This window comes from Haliotis cracherodii, unplaced genomic scaffold, assembly GCF_022045235.1.
Source record: "Haliotis cracherodii isolate W230 unplaced genomic scaffold, xgHalCrac1.p SCAF_1, whole genome shotgun sequence".
Classification (NCBI taxonomy): domain Eukaryota; kingdom Metazoa; phylum Mollusca; class Gastropoda; order Lepetellida; family Haliotidae; genus Haliotis; species Haliotis cracherodii.
The window spans coordinates 57,224,528-57,248,383 of record NW_027266264.1 but is presented as its reverse complement, the minus strand read 5'-3'; the positions used below and the strand labels follow the sequence as shown (position 1 = coordinate 57,248,383).

Below are 23,856 nucleotides of genomic sequence, written 5' to 3'. Positions count from 1 at the left end.
CAGTCCTGGGAATTGCGTTAGATCAGTGCCTCTTTAACTCACTCGATCTTCTCCTACCCCCTGTTCAAAGCGGTCACCTTAGAGTGTACCTATGTGTCACATCTTACACAGTCAATAATCTACTCATTTAGAAATAATATATCCATTTGCGTTTTTATCCTTTGTGTACATAGGTCGTATGGCTCCACGTGCAATATGTAAAGCTCACTGAAAGGCTTACATTGGGGCAGCCTGTCGTGATTTCAGAATAAGCATGTCCGGTCAAGTAATATGCAAATTCACTTTATTGTGGCAGTGGTGCATGTCATCAGTGTGTCAGAGTTTGCATAACTATAAGCCTAGTCAAATTAGCCTGGTCTCATACCTTTTATATTTTGTTTCAAGCTTTGTGATATATGAAGACATCTAGACATGCATAGGCATGGAAGTATGTTAAAAATGTGAGAGTAATTCGACTCGTCCCGGACATTCGTGACCAACTCGTGTCATTTCGGGACAGGCCTTGGTGGTTACGGAAAGGGACGAGTGGTGACGAATGCGTCCCGGAATGACGTTTACCTCTTTATATGTGTTCTCCAAAGTTCGTTGAGCTTTTAATAATACTGTGATGTTACCGGGAGAGTAACGAAGGTGTCACGCATTTGGTTCGGCTTTTCCCGTCAAGACTGGAAAAATTACTGGTTATGCCGGCGTCCTCTGATGGTAGATTGCGGGGGTTCTCCGGCATTCCGGGACAAACCGAATAGCATTCGTCACCACTCGCCACTTTCCGTAACATGCAAGAAGATTCCGCATGTCCCGATGTGCTTTAAATTGCATCTGAAATATATATGATATATGGGGAAATATATGTGAACCATAACGTAACGAGTTGACAATTTACCAATTGTTTTACGTATGCCCGTTTGCGCTAAGACGGAACCCGGTCGCAAGAATGGCAATGAGAGTCGCGATTCGGCTTGTCCCGGAATAACACGAGTTGGTCACGAATGACCGAATAGCGAGTGCGGGTTTACGGAAAGGGGCGAGTGGTGACGAATGACAAATGTTGACGTTTCGCTTTGAGGGCCAAGAACCAGCTTAATGCGCCACCCTGTAGTAAACTGGTTCCACTATGGGTACGCGACGCAAACTTAGCGGTAGACAGGTACCCAGTATGCGCCCGCACACTCACATTCGGATTTCATCGGCTCTCGGCTCTCATTGCGAATGTGTTACTGTGAGCAAGAGTTGAGTTACAGGAAGTTCTTGAAGGTTCTTTCGATTGCACCACACGCTTGCAGCGCCATTTTGGAAATCGGCTTGGCTTCAGTAACAGAAATTACAAACTCAACAAATACAAAGAAACCTTCAAATTTTCATCATGCAGAGAGACGAACCTGGGTAAGTTACAATTCATGCATCGTTTCGCCAGTGTTACGCTGTGTTGTTTGCTGTGTTGTCGACAAATTAGTCTCTTTATTGTAATTAGTTCATAGCCTACATTTTCACAATGCTACAGTATCGGATGTTGCCGGTAACGATGTATAGACCGTGATTTGGATAGTCTGCATATTCTTGTAATGTTATAGATTGTACGATCACTCCTCTATTGCGTGTTACTAGTGTTTTGAACAAGGCCGCTCGTTCCTTAAAACAAGGTATAGGGCCTATTTAGCAACATCAAGCAAACCAATAGACTCCTATAGGCTGAACAAGTGCCTTTCTTCGTGTTCTTAACATAGACTTCAGGAATTAGGTGATTACATCAACACGTGACCACCATATGAAAATAACATTTGTTTCAATAAGAAAGAAGTCCTCGCCGTTTTTCGTCAAGCATTTACTGTGACCTCTGAACTAGGTCAGTTTCTATGCTATCAACATGATCAATTGCAACATGGCTATGCATGTCTAGATAACAAAACAGTATGTCAGTTATTTATTGATTAAGATTTTCCCCTTTTCCAGTATATAATGTCCTATGGAATTGAATCCAAGGAAAATTACGTCTTTTTCAGCAGCATCCAGTATGATTACAAATATTAAACTGACCTAATACTCATATTCATACTATCAAAAAATGAAGATTTTCCACTCCTCAAAGGTGACTTTACATTGTTCAGAGTACAGCCATGGATTGCATGTCATCGTACTCTAGTTGCATCATGGGGTGTTGCTCATAAATATCAACAGGTTGACTCTTTTCAGACTAGCCTAGTGGTCTATGTAAAATAACTAGATGTTTAGTAGCAGCTAGTTCCCCTTTATTTTCTCTAGGGCTGGGATGATACACTGTGCAATCAAACTGTGCTTGTGCTCTTATTTGTGGTGTTAGGCCATCTTTTTTTGTAGACAGAATGGCCAAATACCTGGCACACTGACAATTTACTGTATAGCGCAATGGATAAAAATATTTGTTTTGATTTAATAATTTTAACTACAAATTAGTGTTTGATGTAACAAGGCAAGGATCGATGTTTTTAACTTGTACAGCTGTCATCGATTCAAGTATGAAAGTAATAAATTGAGGCGTATCGTCCCACTACTAATTTTCACTAGTCTAAGTCTAAGACAGTGGTCTATTCTTGTCTACTATTGTTTTTGTCTGTTATTTCTCTACAAGTACCGATCGCCTCCGTCATCTAGTGGTAGAGCTTCCACCCGGAGAGCAGAAGGTCCTGGGTTCGATCCCTGGCCACGTCATACCAAAAGATGATGGTTCTTGTTGTTACCCTGTCTGGCACTTGGCATTAAGGGGCTTAAACAAGGACTGGTCGGCTCAGTCGGTATACTGTGTCTGAGTGGGGTATTCATGTTAAACTGCGGCATGGTATCTCAGTGGGCTAGCACCATAAATCGGCATCAGTCCGGACTAGTACAAGCAGCCATACACACGCGCATGCATGTTGCTATGTAAGTGCAATAATCTTGAACGCAACGTTAAACCCCATTTCACCTCTACAAGTACCATGTCAACCGTCTTTAATCCTTTAGGCATCAAATTCTGTGTAGTAAAACATGTTTTTGTTCTTTGCAGTAAAATTTTCATTGGCGGCTTGAGCTGGAACACCGATGCAGGTACAGAATATTTGATCAATAGCCATATAGTTTCAATTCAAGCGAATGTTTAAAACCATAAATGTGTATGAAGACTCTTTTTTGGGTACATGTCATAGAGTTAATTAGGTATATAGCCTGGAAGGTAATTTAAGGTACCGACGTTTACTACAATATCTGAAAAGCTATCGGACCTACACCAGTCAAAGTTGGTATGAGATTATTAAACAGTCATACATAACTGGATATTACATTTAAAGACAATCAGTGCGTGAATAAAAAATCTATCTATTTAGCTATCACTATATTTCAGGTATACATTTGGGTATTCAACTTCAACAAATGTAACTGTTGGTAAAGGAAACAGCTGATACACAATCAATTTTTCTAAGAGTTGTAATATGCACATCCGTTATATTTCAATAGCATTTTGATAGTTTTTGGTGCATATTTGATATACTAGGTATTCAGTTTGTCTGCATCATGCATATTTCAGTTTATTTGGTGCATATTTCAGGCAAATATGCAGCTTACCAATAGCTCTGCAATAATGAGAAAGTGAATTGATCAGTTTCTCTTCATTATTCCAAACGTTGTATACATTTATTGTGTTAAGTTTAGTGTGTTTTCCTTGTCTTTCTAGATGCCTTGAAAACATACTTCTGCTCTTATGGAGAAGTGGTTGATTGTGTAGTAATGAAGAACCCACAGACTGGCAAGTCTCGTGGGTTTGGTTTTGTCACATTCAAAGACCCGAGTGTTCTTGAGGTGGTATTGCCAGAAAAACACAAGATTGATAACAGAATGGTAAGAGCTTGTACAATTACTGCTTTTTTTTGTTAGTAAATGATATTACAATTTGATAAATAATGCTTATTTTTTTGGTTTACAATGATCAGGTGTTTTTCCATTTGTTCATGATTATTGAAAAGTGGATCATTTCATCTCACGAATAACCATCTGTTGTTTGAAGAAATGGTTGGTGAAATGGCTGCTGTATCTTTTAATCTTTAATCATGTTACTTATATAAATGAATTTTTACTCGGGAAGATAATTTCCTATCACAAATGAGTTGTTTAACTTTAACATTAAGGAAGTTGATCTCTTCTGACAGTACTCAAATGAGAATGCTCTTTTTCAGGTTGATGCCAAACCATGTAATGCCAAGCAGGGCGGAGGGGGTGGAGGTGGAGGAGGACGTGTATGTAAATTTATTTATTTATTTTGAAGTTACCTTTTGTCATATTTGTTAGTCCATGAAACAGTAACAAAGCTTCTCTGTAGATAATTTGGACTTTAAAAGTACCTTTTTCTTCTACAATTGTTCACAGAATTCAGAGTTTTATTCTTATCTCTGAAATGGTAATTACTTCACTGATAAAGAGTCCTTAAAATGTCTTTACCCTAAATAACTCCAAATTTAAGAAGGTAAGAACTTCCCAATAAGCATGATAGGGAAAACTGCAAATTTGGACAAAATAACATTTGTTATCCAAATTGCCTGCCTTTGACACTTGCCTTAGTTTGGAATCGAAGATAGTACCTGTTTTGTTATATAAGGCGACTCAGTCGATTGGGAAGTCAAGCCTTGTGGCTTGGTTAATTGTTTATCATCACAAACCAACCTCTTTGCACACAGAATCTAACCACTGGTTAGTCTGAATTTATAGTTTTCAGACCAGCATCATACATCTGGAATATTGCTGCTTATGACTGAATACAGACTCCATGTTATCTTTATCACCAACATGAACTGAACCAAGTTTTAGATTTAATATGCATCTGAGTACTTGTGTCTTTGATTTGAGTGTTGATGTTGATTTCAGGGAGGAGGACCAGGAGGATCATACGGCCGTGGTGGTGGCGGTGGCGGTGGCGGCCGTGGAGGGTATGGGGGTCATGGACATGGTGGAGGTGATAGTCGCGGTGGAATGCAAGGAAAAACAAACAAGATCTTTCTTGGTGGCATTCCAAACGAAGCTAATGAAGACAGTCTCAGAAACTACTTCAGTCAGTTTGGAAGTGTAAGTATTAAATAATTGAGCAGGTCTCAAAGTTTAATTTTTCAACTAGTAAACATATGGCTACTAGTACTTTCTTTCAGGTAGCCACTGGTAAAATCCACAAGACCAGCAAAAATTTTAGGTAGCCAAAAATATTTCAAATTATCTTTTATTAAACAACTATTATTAAATGTACTAGGCTTGAAATTGTATATTAGTGGAAACTGTACTTGATTTTTGTTATTTGTGGCTCGAATAATGATGCTATATATTTTACTAAATGAAATAGGTATATCCTTGCTTTTCCTATGAGCATTGTCAACTAAAATAAAATAGTAATTACATTATAATGATGTATTTCTGTTCAGTGTTGGCTTTAGGAAGAATTATTCGCGAGTACAATTATTACTAGCAGATGTGTTTATGTTGATTTATCATGCATTTGAGTAGCTGTATCAGCATGATCAGCTTATGCTGGTTTGTGAAGATGAGAATGGTCAGACTAGTAGTCTCAAAAGTTTTTGCCACAAACTGCAGTAACATTCCAATTGTGTCCCATTTTTACACATATCTTAGACAATATGCAAGTTATCACTTAAATGTTTGTTGTTACGCTCATCCAAAGGCAGGTTGTTATTTTATTTTTGCTCAACCACTATCACTGATGTAGATTTGTGAAATGCATCAAATGATATGGATTGCTCAACAATTACTTTTTTCTCTGTTATAGGTGACAGATGTGACGATAATGTATGATCAAGAAAAAGGCCGTTCTCGAGGTAAGATGACTGCACTATTAGAGAAGACTTAACTCTACCCTATTACTTTGTTTGTATATGAACAAATTAAACAAGGCATCTCTGTTAATTTTATGTGAAACTTAAGGATGGCTCGGTATTCAAATAAATATTATGGAATAAGTAATATTAGTTAGTATATGAAGGTTGAGTTCACAAAGATGTGGTTTTGTATGTGCCAAGACCTGGTGTACACCATGGTATGTTTGGTTTCTGAAACATGCTACCTAACATTAAATACTTCTCCAATAAGGGGAGACACATGAAATGTGACTTAGGTAACATAAAGGTGTGGAATATATTCTGAAATATGAAATAACTTTTGTCATGAAATGTATGGTACTTGAAATTACATGTCAAGTTTACATATTGAACAGCTGGAAGCATTAGTCCTTGCTGTTACAGTGGTAACTTGAACTCTTAATGTTGTATTTGATCATTGATATCTACAATAATTAGTTTTACATATTTAGCCTTGAAAATTAAGTCGTCTTTGTTTGTGCGGTACACTTTCGTTAAAGTAGTATGGGCATATATACTGATCTGATGGTGAAGTTAGCAGTTTTGTTCTGTTGATGTGTATGTGTCATGTCCTGTTTGACATACTGACCATAAGTGCCATGAAAACATCATGCAGAGTGCAGTAACCATTACGACTGAACTGATGCATTTGCTAAGTCAGTACCTGATTTCTTGTATTGAGCATTATTGATGCAATATAATAGTGTGAAGAATTTTATTTATTAGTTATGGAATTAGTCCATAGTGCAGTTGATTCAATTTAATTCTATATTAATCTTGCACTATAGAAGTTCAGTATGGGTGCTGTTTATTTAACTTTAGTATGGCGTTGATCATGTTCATGATAATAATTTATTAGATAAAAATAAATGATAATCTTTTCTTAGAATGTTTTTCCATAATGTTATATTAAAACTGAATTTATCATGTACTTCAATCCTGTATTTAGACATTTCAGCTGTCTTGTGGTATTTGACCTGAAGAACGAAGATTTGTCAGGCTTACATAATGTCATACAAAGTATCAGGAAGTTTGCTCCAAATTCCATAATGTGTCATGATGAAATCGAGGAATTGTTAGAATTAATTATTCATAGAATTTAGTAAAACTCATATGGATATTTAAGTGTGTGACAATTGTTTTTGTACATTTTTAAGAAAATAAGTGACTGATTATTTGTCTCATTATGTGAGCCTGAAAGTGACGTTTAAATGAGTCAACTAAGGTTGGTTCTTGGATCTTGTCCCTTGCAGCCCTAAAAAAACATTCTTGGGGGGATGGAGAGGAGATTATTTCCATTAGGGTCACCATCTTCATAATTTCAAAGAACACTTTTTGTACATAGTATATAATTAGTACAAGCAGAAAAAAGTATTGTCTGTCCTTATATTTCTGCCACGGCACTTGATCCAAGATTGACCTTGGCTTGAGTTTCATGACACCTGGTTCTCAATCCTGTCACTGCATGTTGCAATGACACAGACAACGTATCACTTAGTTGTGCACTAGAAAACCCTTTCACAGTGAAGCAGTTGGGGTTTACATAGGTAAAACAATTGTAAGTCATAAGTCTCTTACTCATGAAAACACAGCTCTGACTTGTAAAAGGATACACATCACTCAATGATTTGTAAGGTCTAAATTATGCTTTTGACCATTTGGACAGTTTCTTAAGGATTATTGATTCACATAATACCAAATAAAGTGCATGCAGTTGGTTCCATAAGCACAAAGACCACTTTTCAAATATCTCTGTGTTAAAAATCGCTGTTCAATGTGTTCATGTCACACACATACAATTGAACACCTTTATTAGTAAAAAAATATTATGCTACAAAGTCTCATTTGCAAACAATTTGTGCCAGATATTTTGAATTGCTACAAGTTCTTGAGTCAATGACTTTCAGCATGTTCATTGGTTAAAACAATTTTTTTTATCTCCCAATGACTGAAGTGTGCCTTACGTACGTCATGCAATGATAGTACTAATGTTAAAGTTCTTTACAGTTTAATCAATATCACCAGTTCATTTGTGAAATATTGCCGACATTTTCACAGCTGATGGGCTTCTATGTCTTTAAGAATAAGATGGGAGAAAATATTCATTGTTATGTTCTCTAACATAGCATGGTTATTTCTATTTACTGAAAGTGGCTTTATTTCTTATTGTACAAGTCGCTGGTGAGCATTTTGCTAGAATTATCTCGGCCACAGTGACCAAGTTAGCACAGTGGGGCAGTTCCAAGCCACAAAGAAAGTTTACTTGCAGTCCACGGTGGTCATGACACACTTTTATTCCGTGTAAATCATTTGTTTTGAACACTTTGCATGAAAAATATAACAAACATGCACACAAATTAGTTAGATTTTGTACTTTATATGATCAGGAGAAACCTGGGTTCACATTTAGGTAATATAAACTAATGTAAGAATACCAAACCTGCTGCTATGGATCAAGGAGCAATGCCCTGTCAAAGATTTCAATAAAATGGATTGTTTCTCAAGTGTGTTTGTCTTTTATATGAAAGATTTATTATGTGAATGTGTACAAGTGTTTATTCTGAAAGTTCTAGTAAGTGTTACAATTTATTGTTAATAATAGTCGCTTTGAGAATATGAAACAGATAATTGCTTGCAACTGCAATCTGATGTGAAATATTTTGGCAGATAACAGAAACATGTTTTACAAACATTGTACACATGCACAAGACAAACTTTTGTTGGCACTATTCCATCAGAAAACCCCATCACCAATCCGCTCATGTTTGTGTCTCTTAGACTTTAATTTGTTTGTCCTTAAGTAGAATAGTTGCTTGAAGCTATTGAAATATTTTCTAAAAAAGAAAAATCTGAAGTGAAAATGTTTCCAATGTAAAGGTGGAAACTATGATTCTGATCTGAAACCTCATATTGGCATGCTATGTTTATGGTTTGATTCCATGTGATGGGTTGTTTCTTGAACTGATGTACTGCACATATTTTTGCTGTCATTGATATTGCTGAGTCACATCAAGAGTTTGTCACATGAAAGTCATTTTTGATAATATTGTTAATTTGTTATAACCATTACTTCCCCCTTCCTTTTAGGTGAAGATGCTCTTCAAGTTTGTGAATGTTTATATGCATATGATGAACCTGCTTATTATTGTCTTGCTGTTACTATTAACTAGGCTTTGGGTTTTTGACATTCGAGAGAGAAGACAGCGTTGAATTGGTGTGTGGAGATCAATTTCATATTGTGGACGGGAAGAAGGTTATTTCTTATTTACACAACACTATAAAATTGAATTATTGATTATTAATTTAATGAACACATTTAAGGATATTATCCATGTTTGATATTGTTTTAATAGTTCCTTGTGAATATTTTCCTGTTTCTTTAGTGAATGTGCATTATAAATATTAGATGTTTAAACACCGGAAACAAGATTATTGTTATATCCCCTTAAATATTTGACATTTTAACCAAATGGGGATTCGAGACAATTCAGCTTTGGAAGAGATGTACTGCTTAGTTTAGTTTAGACTTTAGTTTATTTACCTGACCTAAAATATGGTATACATGTGTGTCATGATAGACAGGTGCATGATGATTCAATCAAGATGAGCAATTTTGATTGTTCACTAAATTACTTAGCATGATTACTATAGTGTATTTATTGCGACTGAGATGTGAATAGATTATCAACATTTTAGATAAGACAATTCAGGTTTAGATAGTCAATTCGGTTAACATTTAATTGTGGTTATTAAGTGCAGACAATTTGTGGTAAATGTTGTTATTGTAGAAGGCATTTATATTTAATTACATATATAACTGCTCTCCTACTAAGCTATTAATGGGTCATACTTTCACCAAGAGCTTAGCGTTGGTGTATGGTGATTACAACTGCATGTTAACACATATCACTAAAGTATCACCAACCTATGATATCCAGCTGGTCAAGTCCTTGCTTCTGATACTCTAGTCTTTGCTGGTAGTTAGGTTTGGAGCACAGGTTGCCCAGTGCTCAAATGTGGCACAATTTGTTGTGCAGAGTTAGTCCCTCAGCTGGTCGTGGGTTCTAATGCACACATTCACCCAGATTAGGATCTTTAGTTTCTTACCACCATTCCAATGTTCAGTGGTACACATCTGTGAACTGAGTCTACAATTGAAATATTAAACTGTGGGGCCTAGCTAAGTGGCTCTATCTTTCAGATTCAAATAAGGAAACACAGTGAACTGATTGTTGTGAGTTTGTGTGGCAGTGATTCGTTCTCACAAACTGAGTATTTCAAGCCATTAATAAGTATGGTTGAGTGTGAATTTAGTTGTGCATGACAAAGGGGACAGTGTGAAACTTAGAGGGCCTGAGGAAAAGCAGTCTGTATTCTTTAAATATACCAAGTCAACGACATACATATTTGATATTTATGATTAAATGTCAAGTTTTGTACAGTTTACCATTGCTTATGAATTTGTGTGTGTCGATATTTGAGAAACGCTTAAGTTGGTACTTATCTCATAGAGGTTATCAAGATTTCTTCTCAGTAGTGTGACACTGTGAAATAAGTAAAATATGCATTTTCATTAAGTTTGCTTAGATATGAAAATATTAAATAGAAGTATGGTCAGGATCCAGGTTACAGCAAGTGCATCTCTTCCGTATGAATAAATAAACATTAGATATGTGTTCTCTACAGTTAACAAAAGTTGTTTGTTATGCTAACATGTTTTGCTTATGAAGTTATTTGATCCATTTTTGATAGTGCCTGTTTGCTGTGCTATGTTATATGTTGTGCAAATATCTGACATTGGGGCTATTTGACAAATACAATTAGAAAATGCAGCATTTTAATTACATCTTTAGGGTATTATTTTTAGCTTGAAAAGCTACCAACCCTTTCACATTGCATTGAGAACTACTTGATTACAAATCTGACTTAGTATAGTGAGTGTTTGTACCTGTATCTTTCCATTCTGATGGTGGCTAGAGAGAATGATTTAGTGTTGGAATGTCCACTCATGGGTGTAGGATGCCAGACATGCTATTCTTCGCTGCATGGGAAGTAACAGAGGGAAGGCACTATGGTGCTTTGTGCAGATAGCAAACTTAGGGTTGTTTAGCATTTCAGTACTTAACTTTTCCGACTAGCATGTACATCTCTGAATGTTTTCTGATCTGTATTCACAGATTGTAACAGTAATAATAATGGATACTGTAGGAAGTTCTCACTTGATTATTTATTTATTCCTGCTATCATGGTTTCTATACCTTTAACACCAGAAATTCTATGTTATACACACAATATTGTTATTTTGCAAAGACTAGTAGTATTGTGTCCATGATACACATGTATGTTTCCTATAATTCAGTATCTGTCCCTTGACTCCCTTATAATGTTTAATGGTGGAAGCTTCCCCACTGAATGTGTGTGTTGTGTCCCAGGTGCAGTAATGTTGTTGGTTATGGTGGGCAGGGATGAGAATTCTCTATTGATGGTACTTTCTGAAATAATGCATTTATTTATTTCATTTAAGATCTTCTCTTACCACATCTTCAGTTTGTATCAATTATTTCCCATGAGGATACTATTATTAAAAGGCCAAGATTGACCCATTCTCATCCCTGGGTGTTTGTGTTGATGTTTTAGTGTTGGCAGAGATGCATTTTGATAGTTGTCTGAACTTATGGAGTTTTTGGGAGTTGAACAAATATGATTAAGTTATCATAGTAAAAGTAGGCTTTTATATACCGAAGGGGTTGGGAGCTTTTTGTAGCCCTTTTGTCAAGATATTTAGTTCACAGTTAGCAGTTAGTTCATAAAAAGTGCATATATTAGGTAGTTTAAGGAACAGATTTTGATACACTTTAAGATGCCATTCACAGTCATTTGGTAATTTCAACTGGTATTCTATACCTCATCTTAAATAAGTCTTTGTTGTTCTATTAGTTAGATTAAAGATTGATATTACATTACATTTATGTTAGTTGTAGCTGTATTAAAACTGTTCCTTTTTTTTCCCCATAGATTGAATGTAAACGTGCAGAGCCCCGCCAGGGTCGTGATGGTGGTGGCGGTGGTGGAGGAAGGGGGCGTGGACGTGGTCCACCTGGACATATGATGGGGGGAGGTCCTCCTCAGTTTGCCCCTCCCCAGGGACCTGATAGTTGGGGTCAGGGAGGAAACAACTTCCCACCTCAAGGAGGTCCTCCCGGGGGCCCACCTGGCTATGGATCCAATGGGCAAGGTTATGGAGGTGGCTATCAAGGCTACCAGCAGCAAGGTGGAGGATATCAAGGACAGCAAGGTATGTTTCATTACACACAGACAGAGCTTTTTCAGGCGACGCTTGGCAAACACTCTTTTTGACAGTGTTTCATCAATGCTTACAAAACATGAATTAGATTTTTCTTTGATCAGTTAAGTTCAGATAAGATATGTTCCCAGAGCTCAAGATAAGTATGTTTGTACACATTTGAAGGTACAGGTAATATTTTTATGAAACAGTTTAGATCCTTCATAACAATTTGCAAAATAATTTGGAAAGTTGTCAATTTCAAACGTATTGAACTTTTTCATTTGTCCTTTTGAAGTTACTTGGTTGTTTAAGTGTAAGTTAAAGCATTAATTCAAAATGAGAAAAGAAATCGAGGGGACAAAGAAGTTCACACAAAAAAGCTTATCTTGAACCCTGAGATTCCTTAAGTGGCGATGATATTTTTAATAGTTTCTCACATGCTGTATTGCTGTGCTTACCACATTCCGTTACAACTTGAGTTGATTTTTGTCAAGTTTTGCTTTGTATTAGTTAATGTGAACCTGGTTCTTGATGATTTCAGTGGCATGGCCTATGACTGGTATGTTTTGTAGTAACCATTAGTTATTGCACAAGGAAATCCCAATGTTGCCTCTTGTGACACTTTTCCAGAAATAATTATACATCTATACAGATTTCTGAAAAGATATCCAAAATCTATTTCCAAATGCCACCATCTGATGTGGATGTTGTCACTGTAGTTAATAGAAGCATCATTGAGAACCAGATATTGCTTAGTTACTCTTAGGTATTCAAGTGTAGGGTTGTCATGGTTCACGCCTCAGGGTAAGATAGATGCCTGTACTTGCTGTCCTAAAATTAATATTGAAAGAAAGGCTTGTCTGAATCATTAATTGAATAACCATCTTGCTCACATTTGTGCTGTCAGACCTATATATTGTGTATGCTGTCCGTGAAGTTTCATCACAGCTTATTCACAATACATGAGACACAGTTGTTTCCTGGGCACAAGTACTACTTTGTATCAATAGCACATGACAACCCTACCAGGGTTAGAAATTAACACTAGCCCGCTAGCCTGGGGCTAGTACAAATTTCCAAATACCTCCCATTGTTTCAGCATTACAGGGGCATATTATCCCTCCCAGGCTAGTGAAGCTTTTAAGTTTAGTTCAAACCCTGCCAACTGTGTTAGATTGAACATTCACTAACCATGGTAGCAACTTCATTCCCAGGACGGTTTTAGCGAAGTTCATGTATAGGGGACAAACCACCCTTCGAGACCTTCGGCGAAAAAGTCCCAATCTTTCATTGATATATTTATTCAGTGATTTCATCTCATCTTGCTAATGGCAAAGGGACTTGGGTTATGCAATAACAGTGTTTTAAATTCACAGGGTTCAATCCCAAATCCTAAAGTTAAGAATGAACATGATCAGGGGGCTTTAGCATTTATTATGATATTGTAACCATAATACTGATGGTCCCCATTGAATTTTGAACACTGCTTTTAAAATAATCACCTATTTTTTTATAGTTACATTTGTTGAATGAATTATTTGTGCATTTTGTTAAAGCCACTCATGTCGAGATGTGTACAATTATCATCAATACACAGCTTTAGATAAACCTTTTACTTCATTCAGTCACTTACATCAATAATTCACACTCACTGTGAACAATTTCTTTACAGTTTTCAAGCGCCTTGCTTTGAGAGTAAATTCAATATAATGCTTTACCGAATCTTCAAGAAGTACCGGAAATTATGTACCATGTATTGAAGAGGATTGTTTTTCTCTTGATGGCATGTGTGATTTTTCCATCCTTCTCTGCTGTTTGTTGGTACAAGAAAATGGGCCTTTGAGACCTCATCTTCTCAACACCCTATTAATATTAACTGTTGTATACAAACTGTGGATTACCACTGATATAAACATTGGTGCACAATTGTCTGGGGGGGGGGGGGGGAGAATTTTTTAAAACATTTAACATGGCAGGGATGGACAATGATGATGATGGAAGAACACATTAAATGAAATGCACAACTTCAACAAAGCTGCTTAAAGTGTACCTGTTTAAACAGCTTTGTAGCTAAAAGTATTTTAGTGGTTGTTTTACTTTATGTTTTTGAGCATGAAGTTGCTTGTAGATCGTGTTTAGGGGTTTAACAATACAAGAGTTTCAGTACAATGCATTTATCAATTCATTTGTTCTGTATATTGTCCTTAAATGGTATGCTGTGAATTTCAAGAAATATTTTGCCAAATGGGGAACACAGTTCCACTTCATTATGATGAAAATATGTTGTCATGGCAATACCCTTTGATTGTTCTGGCATCACTTGTGCCACACCTTGTTATGTGTTTGGGTTTTGACCATTGTTACTCCCCTAATCATGCTACATTGTTTTGTGTATAGTAAGTAACAGTGTTAGAAATCAAGTATTTTACATTAGGTGGAACAGTTCAATATGTTTAATGTTTAAGTTGGTTGTTCATTAATACTGACTTAGTAAGAAATTATGCTTTAGCAAGCATCCACCGGAAGTAGACCAATATCTATATTTATCCACATTTACTTGAGTTTATCATAAAAGTCCAATATGATGCTCTGAAGGTAATGAGTCATTTGATCGATACACAGCAAGTTTGCAGTGCATTTGTTTCACTTCTATCTGTAAATATGTTGAGCTGGTTTCATTTTAGTGCATGAAATATGAATCACATGTTTCTTGGATATTTATATATGAGGATTTAAAGATCATCATGGGAAAAAATTGTTGATTGGGTGTCCTAAAAGTTGACTTGCTTTACCTTGGGCTTGGATGAAACAAAGTTTTTGGATTGAATTGAAACCATATAGTCATGCATGTATTAATATCAAGGACAGGAGTGGTTGTGGTTGTCACATGTGTAGATTACAGGGCTTAGTTTGATTTCTATTGTTATTTTTTTCAAGTTACCCAAAACTATTGGCTTTGTTAGTTTTTGTTATGATAGGGGACCCATATTATTTCTGGGGTTAGTGATTTGGGCCACCATACTATCACTCATTTGTCATGTAATACAGTTTACAGTTATGCAACATAACGGTTTGATCTTCTCTGAATACACCTGGGTCAAAATTGAGCTAATATGTTGAAGTGCCCAATTTCACGTTTACAGTACCTGTTAATTGTTTCCAATTAAGATATTGCAAGTTTTGGGGGTTTTTTTTCAAATTTATATGTTAGCTGCTATTGGAATTATGACAATACTTCAAAACGGGTTCAAAGGTCATACCTAAAATTCTTGGATTTGTTTTTATTGATTTTGATGTGTCAATAGTTAACTAAATTACACTTTTCATCATAAACTGCATTGGAGTGATTTCCCCTAAAGGGTTAACAGGCAACCTTTTCTTTAATCCATGTCCGGTTTTTTTTTCACTTCCTAAAGTACTATTTATATTTGTTTCATATGAGTTAAGGCCAGTTGAGCACATTTATTGTCTTGACTCTTACGGAGTCTCATCTTTTTCACATGTTTTGGATGAAGTCAGTGCATGCTTGACAAGTTAATAAGATATTCACCACTTTGCACAAGCTATTACCATGATCGTTATGAAGAACTAGTACTCTTTTTTATTTGTTGTACATTCTTTGCTGTTAAGATGAGTGTTCATTGTCAGTTGTGTGAATTTATTTTTAGTCTGGTGAGAGAATTAGCATGGATAGTGTCGTCTACATCAGTCCTATGTGTATGCAAAGGTCTGTATTTGTAGCCTAATCTGTTTTCCAGGTGGTTATGGAGCCACACCGCCAGCTCCAGGCCAGGGTGCTCCTGGGGCCACCCAGTCCCCTACCCCTGGGGCGGCACCAGCTGCACCTCCACCTTACAATCAGTGGGCTTCCCCTCCCCCGGGGCAGCAGCCCCCTCCACAACAGCCACCACCGCAGGCACCACCACCACAGCAGCAGCAACAGCAACCCCAGCCCCCTACCCCGGCCCCAGGCTATGCAGGTTACCCACCTCAGGCTCCTGGGGGGCCAAGTTATGGGGGTGTACCCACCAGTCCCTCTCAAGCCCCACCCCCCAGACAGCCTGGGGCACCACCAGCTCAGCAGACATATGCCGACTTCAGTGAGTGGTAGTTAACATATGGTAAATTAAGGAGAAATAAACTCAATGTTTTGGATTGCAAGATAAACCTGGCATAGCATGATGTCAGTATTTTCCATTCAGATATAAGAATTGAGCGTCTTTCAATTTTTAGCCCTACCACTTACTCAAATTTGTTCACTCAACTGATCAGTTGACCAGTTGAGTTTATCGGGGATCATGCATATCGTCGTCAAATTAAAGCATTGACTCAAATACTAAAGATGCTCACAATTTGCTGAACCATCTTGGTGCTAAGATGATGGTAACTCCAATACTTTAACAGAGACTTATGAAAGATGTTGCTTTAAGAACATTTTGTGGAACGTGGTCCAGGACTCCATTCCCAAAACAGGCCTACCTACGAAAACCAGCAGTGAGCAACCAAAGTATTTGTATACACTTAAATAAGTTTAAATAGAAGTACTGCTCTTCTTACATTATGCCTATGTTTTCTATGGCAAATACTACCTGTTTCATTTTTTTTATATTAAGTTTGAATTGATAATGCACCTTGTTTTATGAAACTCTGAATGAAAAACCCTCAAACCCCCACCAATACATGGCTCCCCAAGCAAAATGCTTTGTCTCATACAGCAATGTAGTTCTGTTATTCTGTGTTGCTGCTTGTGTTTGGGTAAGAAAAATAACAAGACCCCATTACTAGCCAACTGGTAACAACAAGACCCCATTACTAGCCAACTGGTAACTTGTTAGATTTTGGTAATCAAGGGTTTGCTGTAGAGGAGGTGAGGTTCCTCTGGAAGACAGTTTTGAAAGCATGTGTATTTTACCAATATGCTGCTGGTCACACAGACATATACTTATTGTTAAACTTATCAGGATTCACAAACAAATCCATTATTACTGAAATGTAGTAACACTTCATGCACTTAGTCTCAATTTCTTGCACTTACTAATTTAGCCTTATTAGTATTTCAAAGTATAAAAATGCCACTTGAGCACAGTCTCATTGCATTGGTATTTCTATTGTTTAGTTTCTTGATTGATTAGTTTAGGTGGTTGATTTAGTTACATGATAGTGAGATGCCAGACTGTCATAGTAGGTATGTCAGGTGCTTTCAGGGGTTTTAGATAGTTAAAACAGTTCTGAATATTTAGTTCATCATTTGATTAAATTTCTCAAGGTCTGCATGGATATGACAGATTAAAATTCACGGACATGTCATTGTAAAAACAGTTTGGCGCTTTGTTCAGTATAATAAATTAAATTGAGAAGGAACATTTGAATGCAAAATAATGTATGTCAGACTTTTCCATGTATCTTAATAGTCAGACCTTGAGAATTATGATCAATTTCTGTGGTTCAGGGTACTTCTACATATCATGTTAATAGTACCTATATTTAACAATGTTGAAACATTTAGTCGCTTTAGTGTTTGTATCATTAATAATGGTAAATACTCATAATTGATCATACAAATGCTTAAAAAATTAAATATATATGGATTACTAACCTTGGTTATGTGATGTGTAATGTTAGTGGCTTTAGCATGGCCAATGTTTAGTAATTAGTTATCAGTACATTTAGATTACGACTATCATTATTAGTTCAAATGATAGGAGTCTGTTAGCTTAACCTGTGACACATAGCCCAATATGTTATCCCTTTTTTTTTGTATTTCTTAAATATGTCACTTTTGAAATAAGTGATCAGGTAGAGCTATTGTTTCACACAGCAGAATTCAGTTAATTGTTGATTTGAGTATGCCTTAGTGTAGAACAACCATGCTGCCCCACAGCTAAATCTTGTTTGAACATATTGCTATTGAAGTTCGTAACAGATTCATGTTCAGATCCCACCAGGGTTTTTTAATTATTATTTTTGTAATTCCCAATTGTATTTATACATGTATACAAATATTACTACATATTTAGATTTTTCTCTGATGCCAATATGTTGATTTGGTTCTTCAGGCATCGAGTCTTCTGGCTTCTGAAAATGACAAACTAACCAAATCTTTCAATAAATACTGTCAGTCAGTGGCGGATGTGTTCTGCCCTTCTGGCCATCACGCTTTATCTCAACAGAATTAAGAAACTGTTTGAAACATGTTTAGAGGTTAAATTTACTTGTACGCTATAGTGAGTTATGTTCACCTGACCCTTTGAAAACTCTCAAGTAATCACTATATTTTTCTTATATGCATAAACCAAGGCCTGAAGTAGTGTCCCTTGTATTTTAGAAGTTTCAGTATCTGTTACATCTTTTCTTTGTTTTCCATGGTAACAATGTGAAGTGATGGGTTTTATGTCTCCCCACACATTCTTTTGATACTAATGGAATGTTTTTATGTTGTTAGATTATTTAATTCAGTTATTAGAATATATAAGATTTCTTATGAAGCCATTAGTTATTAGTTAAGAGCTTTGAGCAAATTGAAGTGATCACATCAATTTTTCATTTCATTGCCTTTGCTTTCTTCGAAGTAGAAGCATTTCTTGCCTGCAAGCTTTTAAAATTTTCTGTTCACATGAAATGTTTTGAAAAATTGATCTGATCCAACCCTAACTGTAATTTCAACATTTTGTTTTTGCTAATGAATTTTCTTTTCCCAACTAATCTTATCTTGAGAAAATTGTCTGATGAATATAATTTTCCTGCTTACAGACCAAGCTGCTCCAGTGCCAGCTGTAGCACAAAGTTACCAAGGTTACGGTGGTGCCTATAGCAATGGTCAAGCTCAAGCTGCCCCTGTAGTAGATCCATATGCTCAACAGATTCAGCAGTCACCAGGTACATTTTCACATGTCTTTCATACATGGTTTTAGATATTATCATAACTATGTAGTGATTTGATGGTGCATCATACTTCTAGATCATAACCGTGTAATGTACACGTAAATGTTTGTTACAGCCATGGGACAGTATGCTCAGGATGCCAGCAACTATGGCCCCAGTCGGACATATGGACAGACAGCAACAGCAGGTGCTCCTGCAGGTGGAGCATACAGTCAGCTAGCCTCATATGCCCAGCCCACAAGTCAAGGTAGATACTTGTCTCAATATGGTCTCAATAGTAGGAACTAGCACTAAGTCAAAAAAAGACCTGTGAATATCCGAGGTAGAAAAGGTCTTCTGCAAAACATGCTTACCATAAGAGGCGACTAACAGGATTGGGTGGTCAGGCTCGCTGACTTGATTGACGCATGTCATCATGTCCTGATAGTGTGGATTGATGCTCATGATGTCAATATATGGATTCTCTGGTACAGACCGCCTCATATGGCTGGAACATTGCAGAGTGTGGCGTTAAACATCAAACAAACAAATAACTAGTCGAAAAGTTCCAATCTAAATGCATAATAGTTAAGACTTGGGGAGGGTTCTACCACTAGATCATAGTCCCAACCAAATTGTGAAAGTGTAATTCTCAGACATTACTATTACATTTTCAGCCGCAGTGTACAGTGACCCAAGTGGCTATGGAGCTGCTGGAGCGGCCGCCACACAGCAGGTAGCATATGGCAGCCCACCAGACCCTCAGCAGGCGAGCTATGCTGGCTATGGTGCTCAAAGGCAGTCGGGAGGCAGTCAGCAGGCATACCACCCCTACCGGCGATAAACGTTAAGACTGCCTTATCAATCATTGTGTGTGGGAGAGCGTGAGGACTGACAACAAGCAATTTTATTATTTGTCACATCAGTAGCATTCATTCATTGTTGTATTCATGATTGTTTTAATTGATACTATCTTGAAGTTGTCCAAATTGAGTTGTAAATTATTTGTGAATTTAATGTAAGAACTTCAATCATGTTTATAGTTGAGGTATGTTCCAGGTTAAGACAAGATTAAGTACAATAGACTGTGCCAAACCATTCATTTCATCTCACAAATTTATCATCTTTACTGAATAGAATTAGACTAATTATTCAATTAGGACTTATTTGATTTTTGGCAAATGTGTGAGATTATTAATTTGTACCATCTCCTTGAGTAAAATGTATTGCATTTGTGGGTATCTCAACTATTTACACATGTCAAGAGGTGAAGCCACAGAACATTTTCATCTAGGATCGGTCCCCCAGTTTTTGATGTTCAGAATCTCTGTCAGTCTTGTTGAGATAATTGATAAGGTTTACCATGTGAATATTTCACAAATTTTATCATAAATGATTGAGCAGAAAATGTTGAGCGTATCCATTTATGACAATTTCAGTTTTTGTTTTTTGTACATAGTCATGCCATTGCTCATCATTCTGCTAAATAAACATTTTATTGTCATGGATCTGTTTAGTTTGTTCTTTCTTGTGAAGAAAATGTTTTTATTACAACTACCATATTTGCCATAACAAGTGTCCAACGCTAATCTTGACGCATAAATGAGTTATCTTAGTTCAAAATTGATGTAACTGAAACTTTTTCAATATATGTTACCTGCAAATTATTATTCTCCTTCGCTGCTGTCTGTAATGTGCACATGAAAATATAGACTGTTATGTTAACTTTTGGTCTTAAGTGGTTGCAGTTATGATGATTACTTGCAGATTTGTTTAGATGTTGGTCAGGTAGTATCAATTCAAGCATATCTGTGAAGATCAGGATAGAATATGTCTTCAGCAACCCATGCTTGCCCTGAAAGGCGACTATGCTTGTCATTAGAGGCGACTTTCGTGATCGGATGGACAGGCTCGCTGACTTGGTTGATGCATGTGATCAATCCCAATTGCGTGGATCGATGCTCATGATGTCAGTCACTGGATTGTCTGGTCCAGACCTGATTATATACAGAACGCCGTCATATAGCTACAATATTGCTGAGTGCGGTGTTGGACAACAAACAATTCTAGCGTCTTGTTTAATCTGGCAAATCTGGTATTTGTTATGCGAGTCAATTTCATTAAGAGTGATTTTCAAAGGAAAATTACATTTTTGCATAATTGCAGATGTTCACATTTAATTTCACAAAATAAAATTCATGTCCAAGTATTTGTCACAGAGTGACGAAATATCCCCCGCCTGTACACCATAGTACCAAATATGAAGACAATCCAGCGATTAGTTCTTGAGATATTGCGGCAACACCGTTTTCCAACTCCAAAAGCAGATATGCCTGCTGTGACCTTGAAAATGGGGTCAAGGTCACCAAAACCGACTGGTGTCTGCGGAGTCTGTATATACACCATAGTTCCAAATATGAAGACATTCCAGAGATTAGTTCTTGAGATATTGCGGCAACACCGTTTTCCAACTCCAAAAGCAGATATGCCTGCTGTGACCTTGAAAATGGGGTCAAGGTCACCAAAACCGACTGGTGTCTGCGGAGTCTGTATATACACTATACTTCCAAATATGAAGACAATCCAGAGATTAGTTCTTGAGATATTGCGGCAACACCGTTTTCCAACTCCAAAAGCAGATATGCCTGCTGTGACCTTGAAAATGGGGTCAAGGTCACCAAAACCGACTGGTGTCTGCGGAGTCTGTATATACACCATAGTTCCAAACATGAAGACATTCCCGAGATTAGTTCTTGAGATATTGCGGCAACACCGTTTTCCAACTCCAAAAGCAGATATGCCTGCTGTGACCTTGAAAATGGGGTCAAGGTCACCAAAACCGACTGGTGTCTGCGGAGTCTGTATATACACCATAGTTCCAAATATGAAGACATTCCAGAGATTAGTTCTTGAGATATTGCGGCAACACCGTTTTCCAACTCCAAAAGCAGATATGCCTGCTGTGACCTTGAAAATGGGGTCAAGGTCACTAAAACCAACTGGTGTCTGCGGAGTCTGTATATACACCATAGTTCCAAATATGAAGACATTCCAGAGATTAGTTCTTGAGATATTGCGGCAACACCGTTTTCCAACTCCAAAAACAGATTTGCCTGCTGTGACCTTGAAAATGGGGTCAAGGTCACCAAATCTGACAGGTGTATGCGGTGTCTGTATATACACTATACTTCCAAATATGAAGACAATCCAGCGATTAGTTCTTGAGATATCGCGGCAACACTGTTTTCTAACTCCAAAAGCAGATTTGCCTGCTGTGACCTTGAAAATGGGATCAAGGTGACCAAAACCGACTGGTGTCTGCGGAGTCTGTATATACACCATAGTTCCAAATATGAAGACAATCCAGTGTTTAGTTCTTGAGATATTGCGGCAACACCGTTTTCCAACTCCAAAAGCAGATATGCCTGCTGTGATCTTGAAAATGGGATCAAGGTCACTAAAACCAACTGGTGTCTGCGGAGTCTGTATATACACCATAGTTCCAAATATGAAGACAATCCAGAGATTAGTTCTTGAGATATTGCGGCAACACCGTTTTCCAACTCCAAAAGCAGATATGCCTGCTGTGACCTTGAAAATGGGGTCAAGGTCACCAAAACCGACTGGTGTCTGGGGAGTCTGTATATACACCATAGTTCCAAATATGAAGACATCCCAGAGATTAGTTCTTGAGATATTGCGGCAACACCGTTTTCCAACTCCAAAAGCAGATATGCCTGCTGTGACCTTGAAAATGGGGTCAAGGTCACCAAAACCGACTGGTGTCTGCGGAGTCTGTATATACACCATAGTTCCAAATATGAAGACAATCCAGTGTTTAGTTCTTGAGATATCGCGGCAACAAACAGGTGGGACGTACGGACGGACGGACGGTCGTGAATACTATATCCCCCGCTTCGCGCTTTCGCGCGGCGGGGGATAACCAGACAAAGAGATGGGTATGTTGTGCAACCAAACTACTGCTATCACACACCTCAGATCCACCAGTGACATATTGAAGTTAACAAAATTATATTGTTGGCTTCTGTTCCTGTACACTGTATTTCAAATGAAATGTTAGCCTCTAAAATAGCATGCATCCATTAAGGAGATATTTCTCTTTCCCAAAACATTTCATATCTTAAGAACTGCTATTGCTACATAAATAATTATTTAATGTATTTTAAGTCTGAAAATGGGACTTTGCAGAAATTGAGTTCGATGCCAAGTTTTTCTTGTGCATTGTATTCCTATAGTAAATATAATGAGATGACAAAATGTTATTTTTACCCTTAAGGTCCCTTATTTAATGGTTGGTCAGAGATATATATATGAAAGTCGAAGCTTATTCATTTTGAAACCATCATCAAAGCAGTTTGTGGGACTTGCTGAATCAATGGTGTGACTGGTCCAGATTTGCTTATTCACAGGCTGTCTGTGTGTAACGAACGTTGCTGAGCGAGACCTTAACAAGTAGGTAGCATGACCTCTCAGATGACCCTGTGTGACTGAGTATGTAAATAAGACTGAAAGGGTCATTATGTTATAGGGTTACACTTTCAACACACATAAACATACCCTGGTCAAAGTCAGAATACAGAAATTTTTTTTTTTTGTTTAACGCTGCACTCGGCCATCTTCCGGCTATATGACGGTTGTCTGTAAACAATCAAATATGGACCAGACATTCCAGTGATTGACACGAACATCGATTTACGCAAATGGGATATGATGACATGCATCAACCAAGTAAGCGATCCTGACTACCCGATCCCGTTAGTCGCCTCAGACAAACAAAGTTGCCCTTCATGGCAGGCATGGGTTGCTAACACCTATTCTACCCCAGAT

At 37.2% G+C, this 23,856-nt stretch overlaps 1 protein-coding gene across 2 annotated transcripts; it reads left to right on the top strand.

The window, feature by feature from the left end:
• Positions 1-1,206: 1,206 nt before the first annotated feature.
• On the top strand, positions 1,207-20,516 carry LOC139479725 (DAZ-associated protein 1-like). 2 transcript variants are annotated; one of them, XM_071262582.1, is made up of 13 exons: positions 1,207-1,383; positions 3,020-3,060; positions 3,683-3,846; positions 4,182-4,241; positions 4,867-5,064; positions 5,774-5,822; positions 9,032-9,114; positions 11,877-12,156; positions 12,689-12,706; positions 15,906-16,247; positions 18,898-19,023; positions 19,145-19,276; positions 19,686-20,516. In XM_071262582.1, exons 1-13 carry the CDS (start codon positions 1,364-1,366, stop codon positions 19,850-19,852), a joined length of 1,680 nt encoding a protein of 559 aa, XP_071118683.1. In that variant the 5' UTR covers positions 1,207-1,363; the 3' UTR covers positions 19,853-20,516. The 2 variants fall into 2 exon arrangements, with proteins under 2 accessions (XP_071118683.1, XP_071118691.1); XM_071262590.1 differs by lacking the exon at positions 12,689-12,706 and having other exon boundaries at positions 1,208-1,383.
• Positions 20,517-23,856: the final 3,340 nt, after the last annotated feature.

Coding starts and splice junctions, on each gene's coding strand:
- LOC139479725 (XM_071262582.1), top strand. CDS start 1,364: ATGCAGAGAGACGAACCTGG. Junction 19,024..19,144: donor ACAGATTCAGCAGTCACCAG/GTACATTTTCAC, acceptor TGTTTGTTACAG/CCATGGGACAGTATGCTCAG. Junction 19,277..19,685: donor TGCCCAGCCCACAAGTCAAG/GTAGATACTTGT, acceptor TTACATTTTCAG/CCGCAGTGTACAGTGACCCA.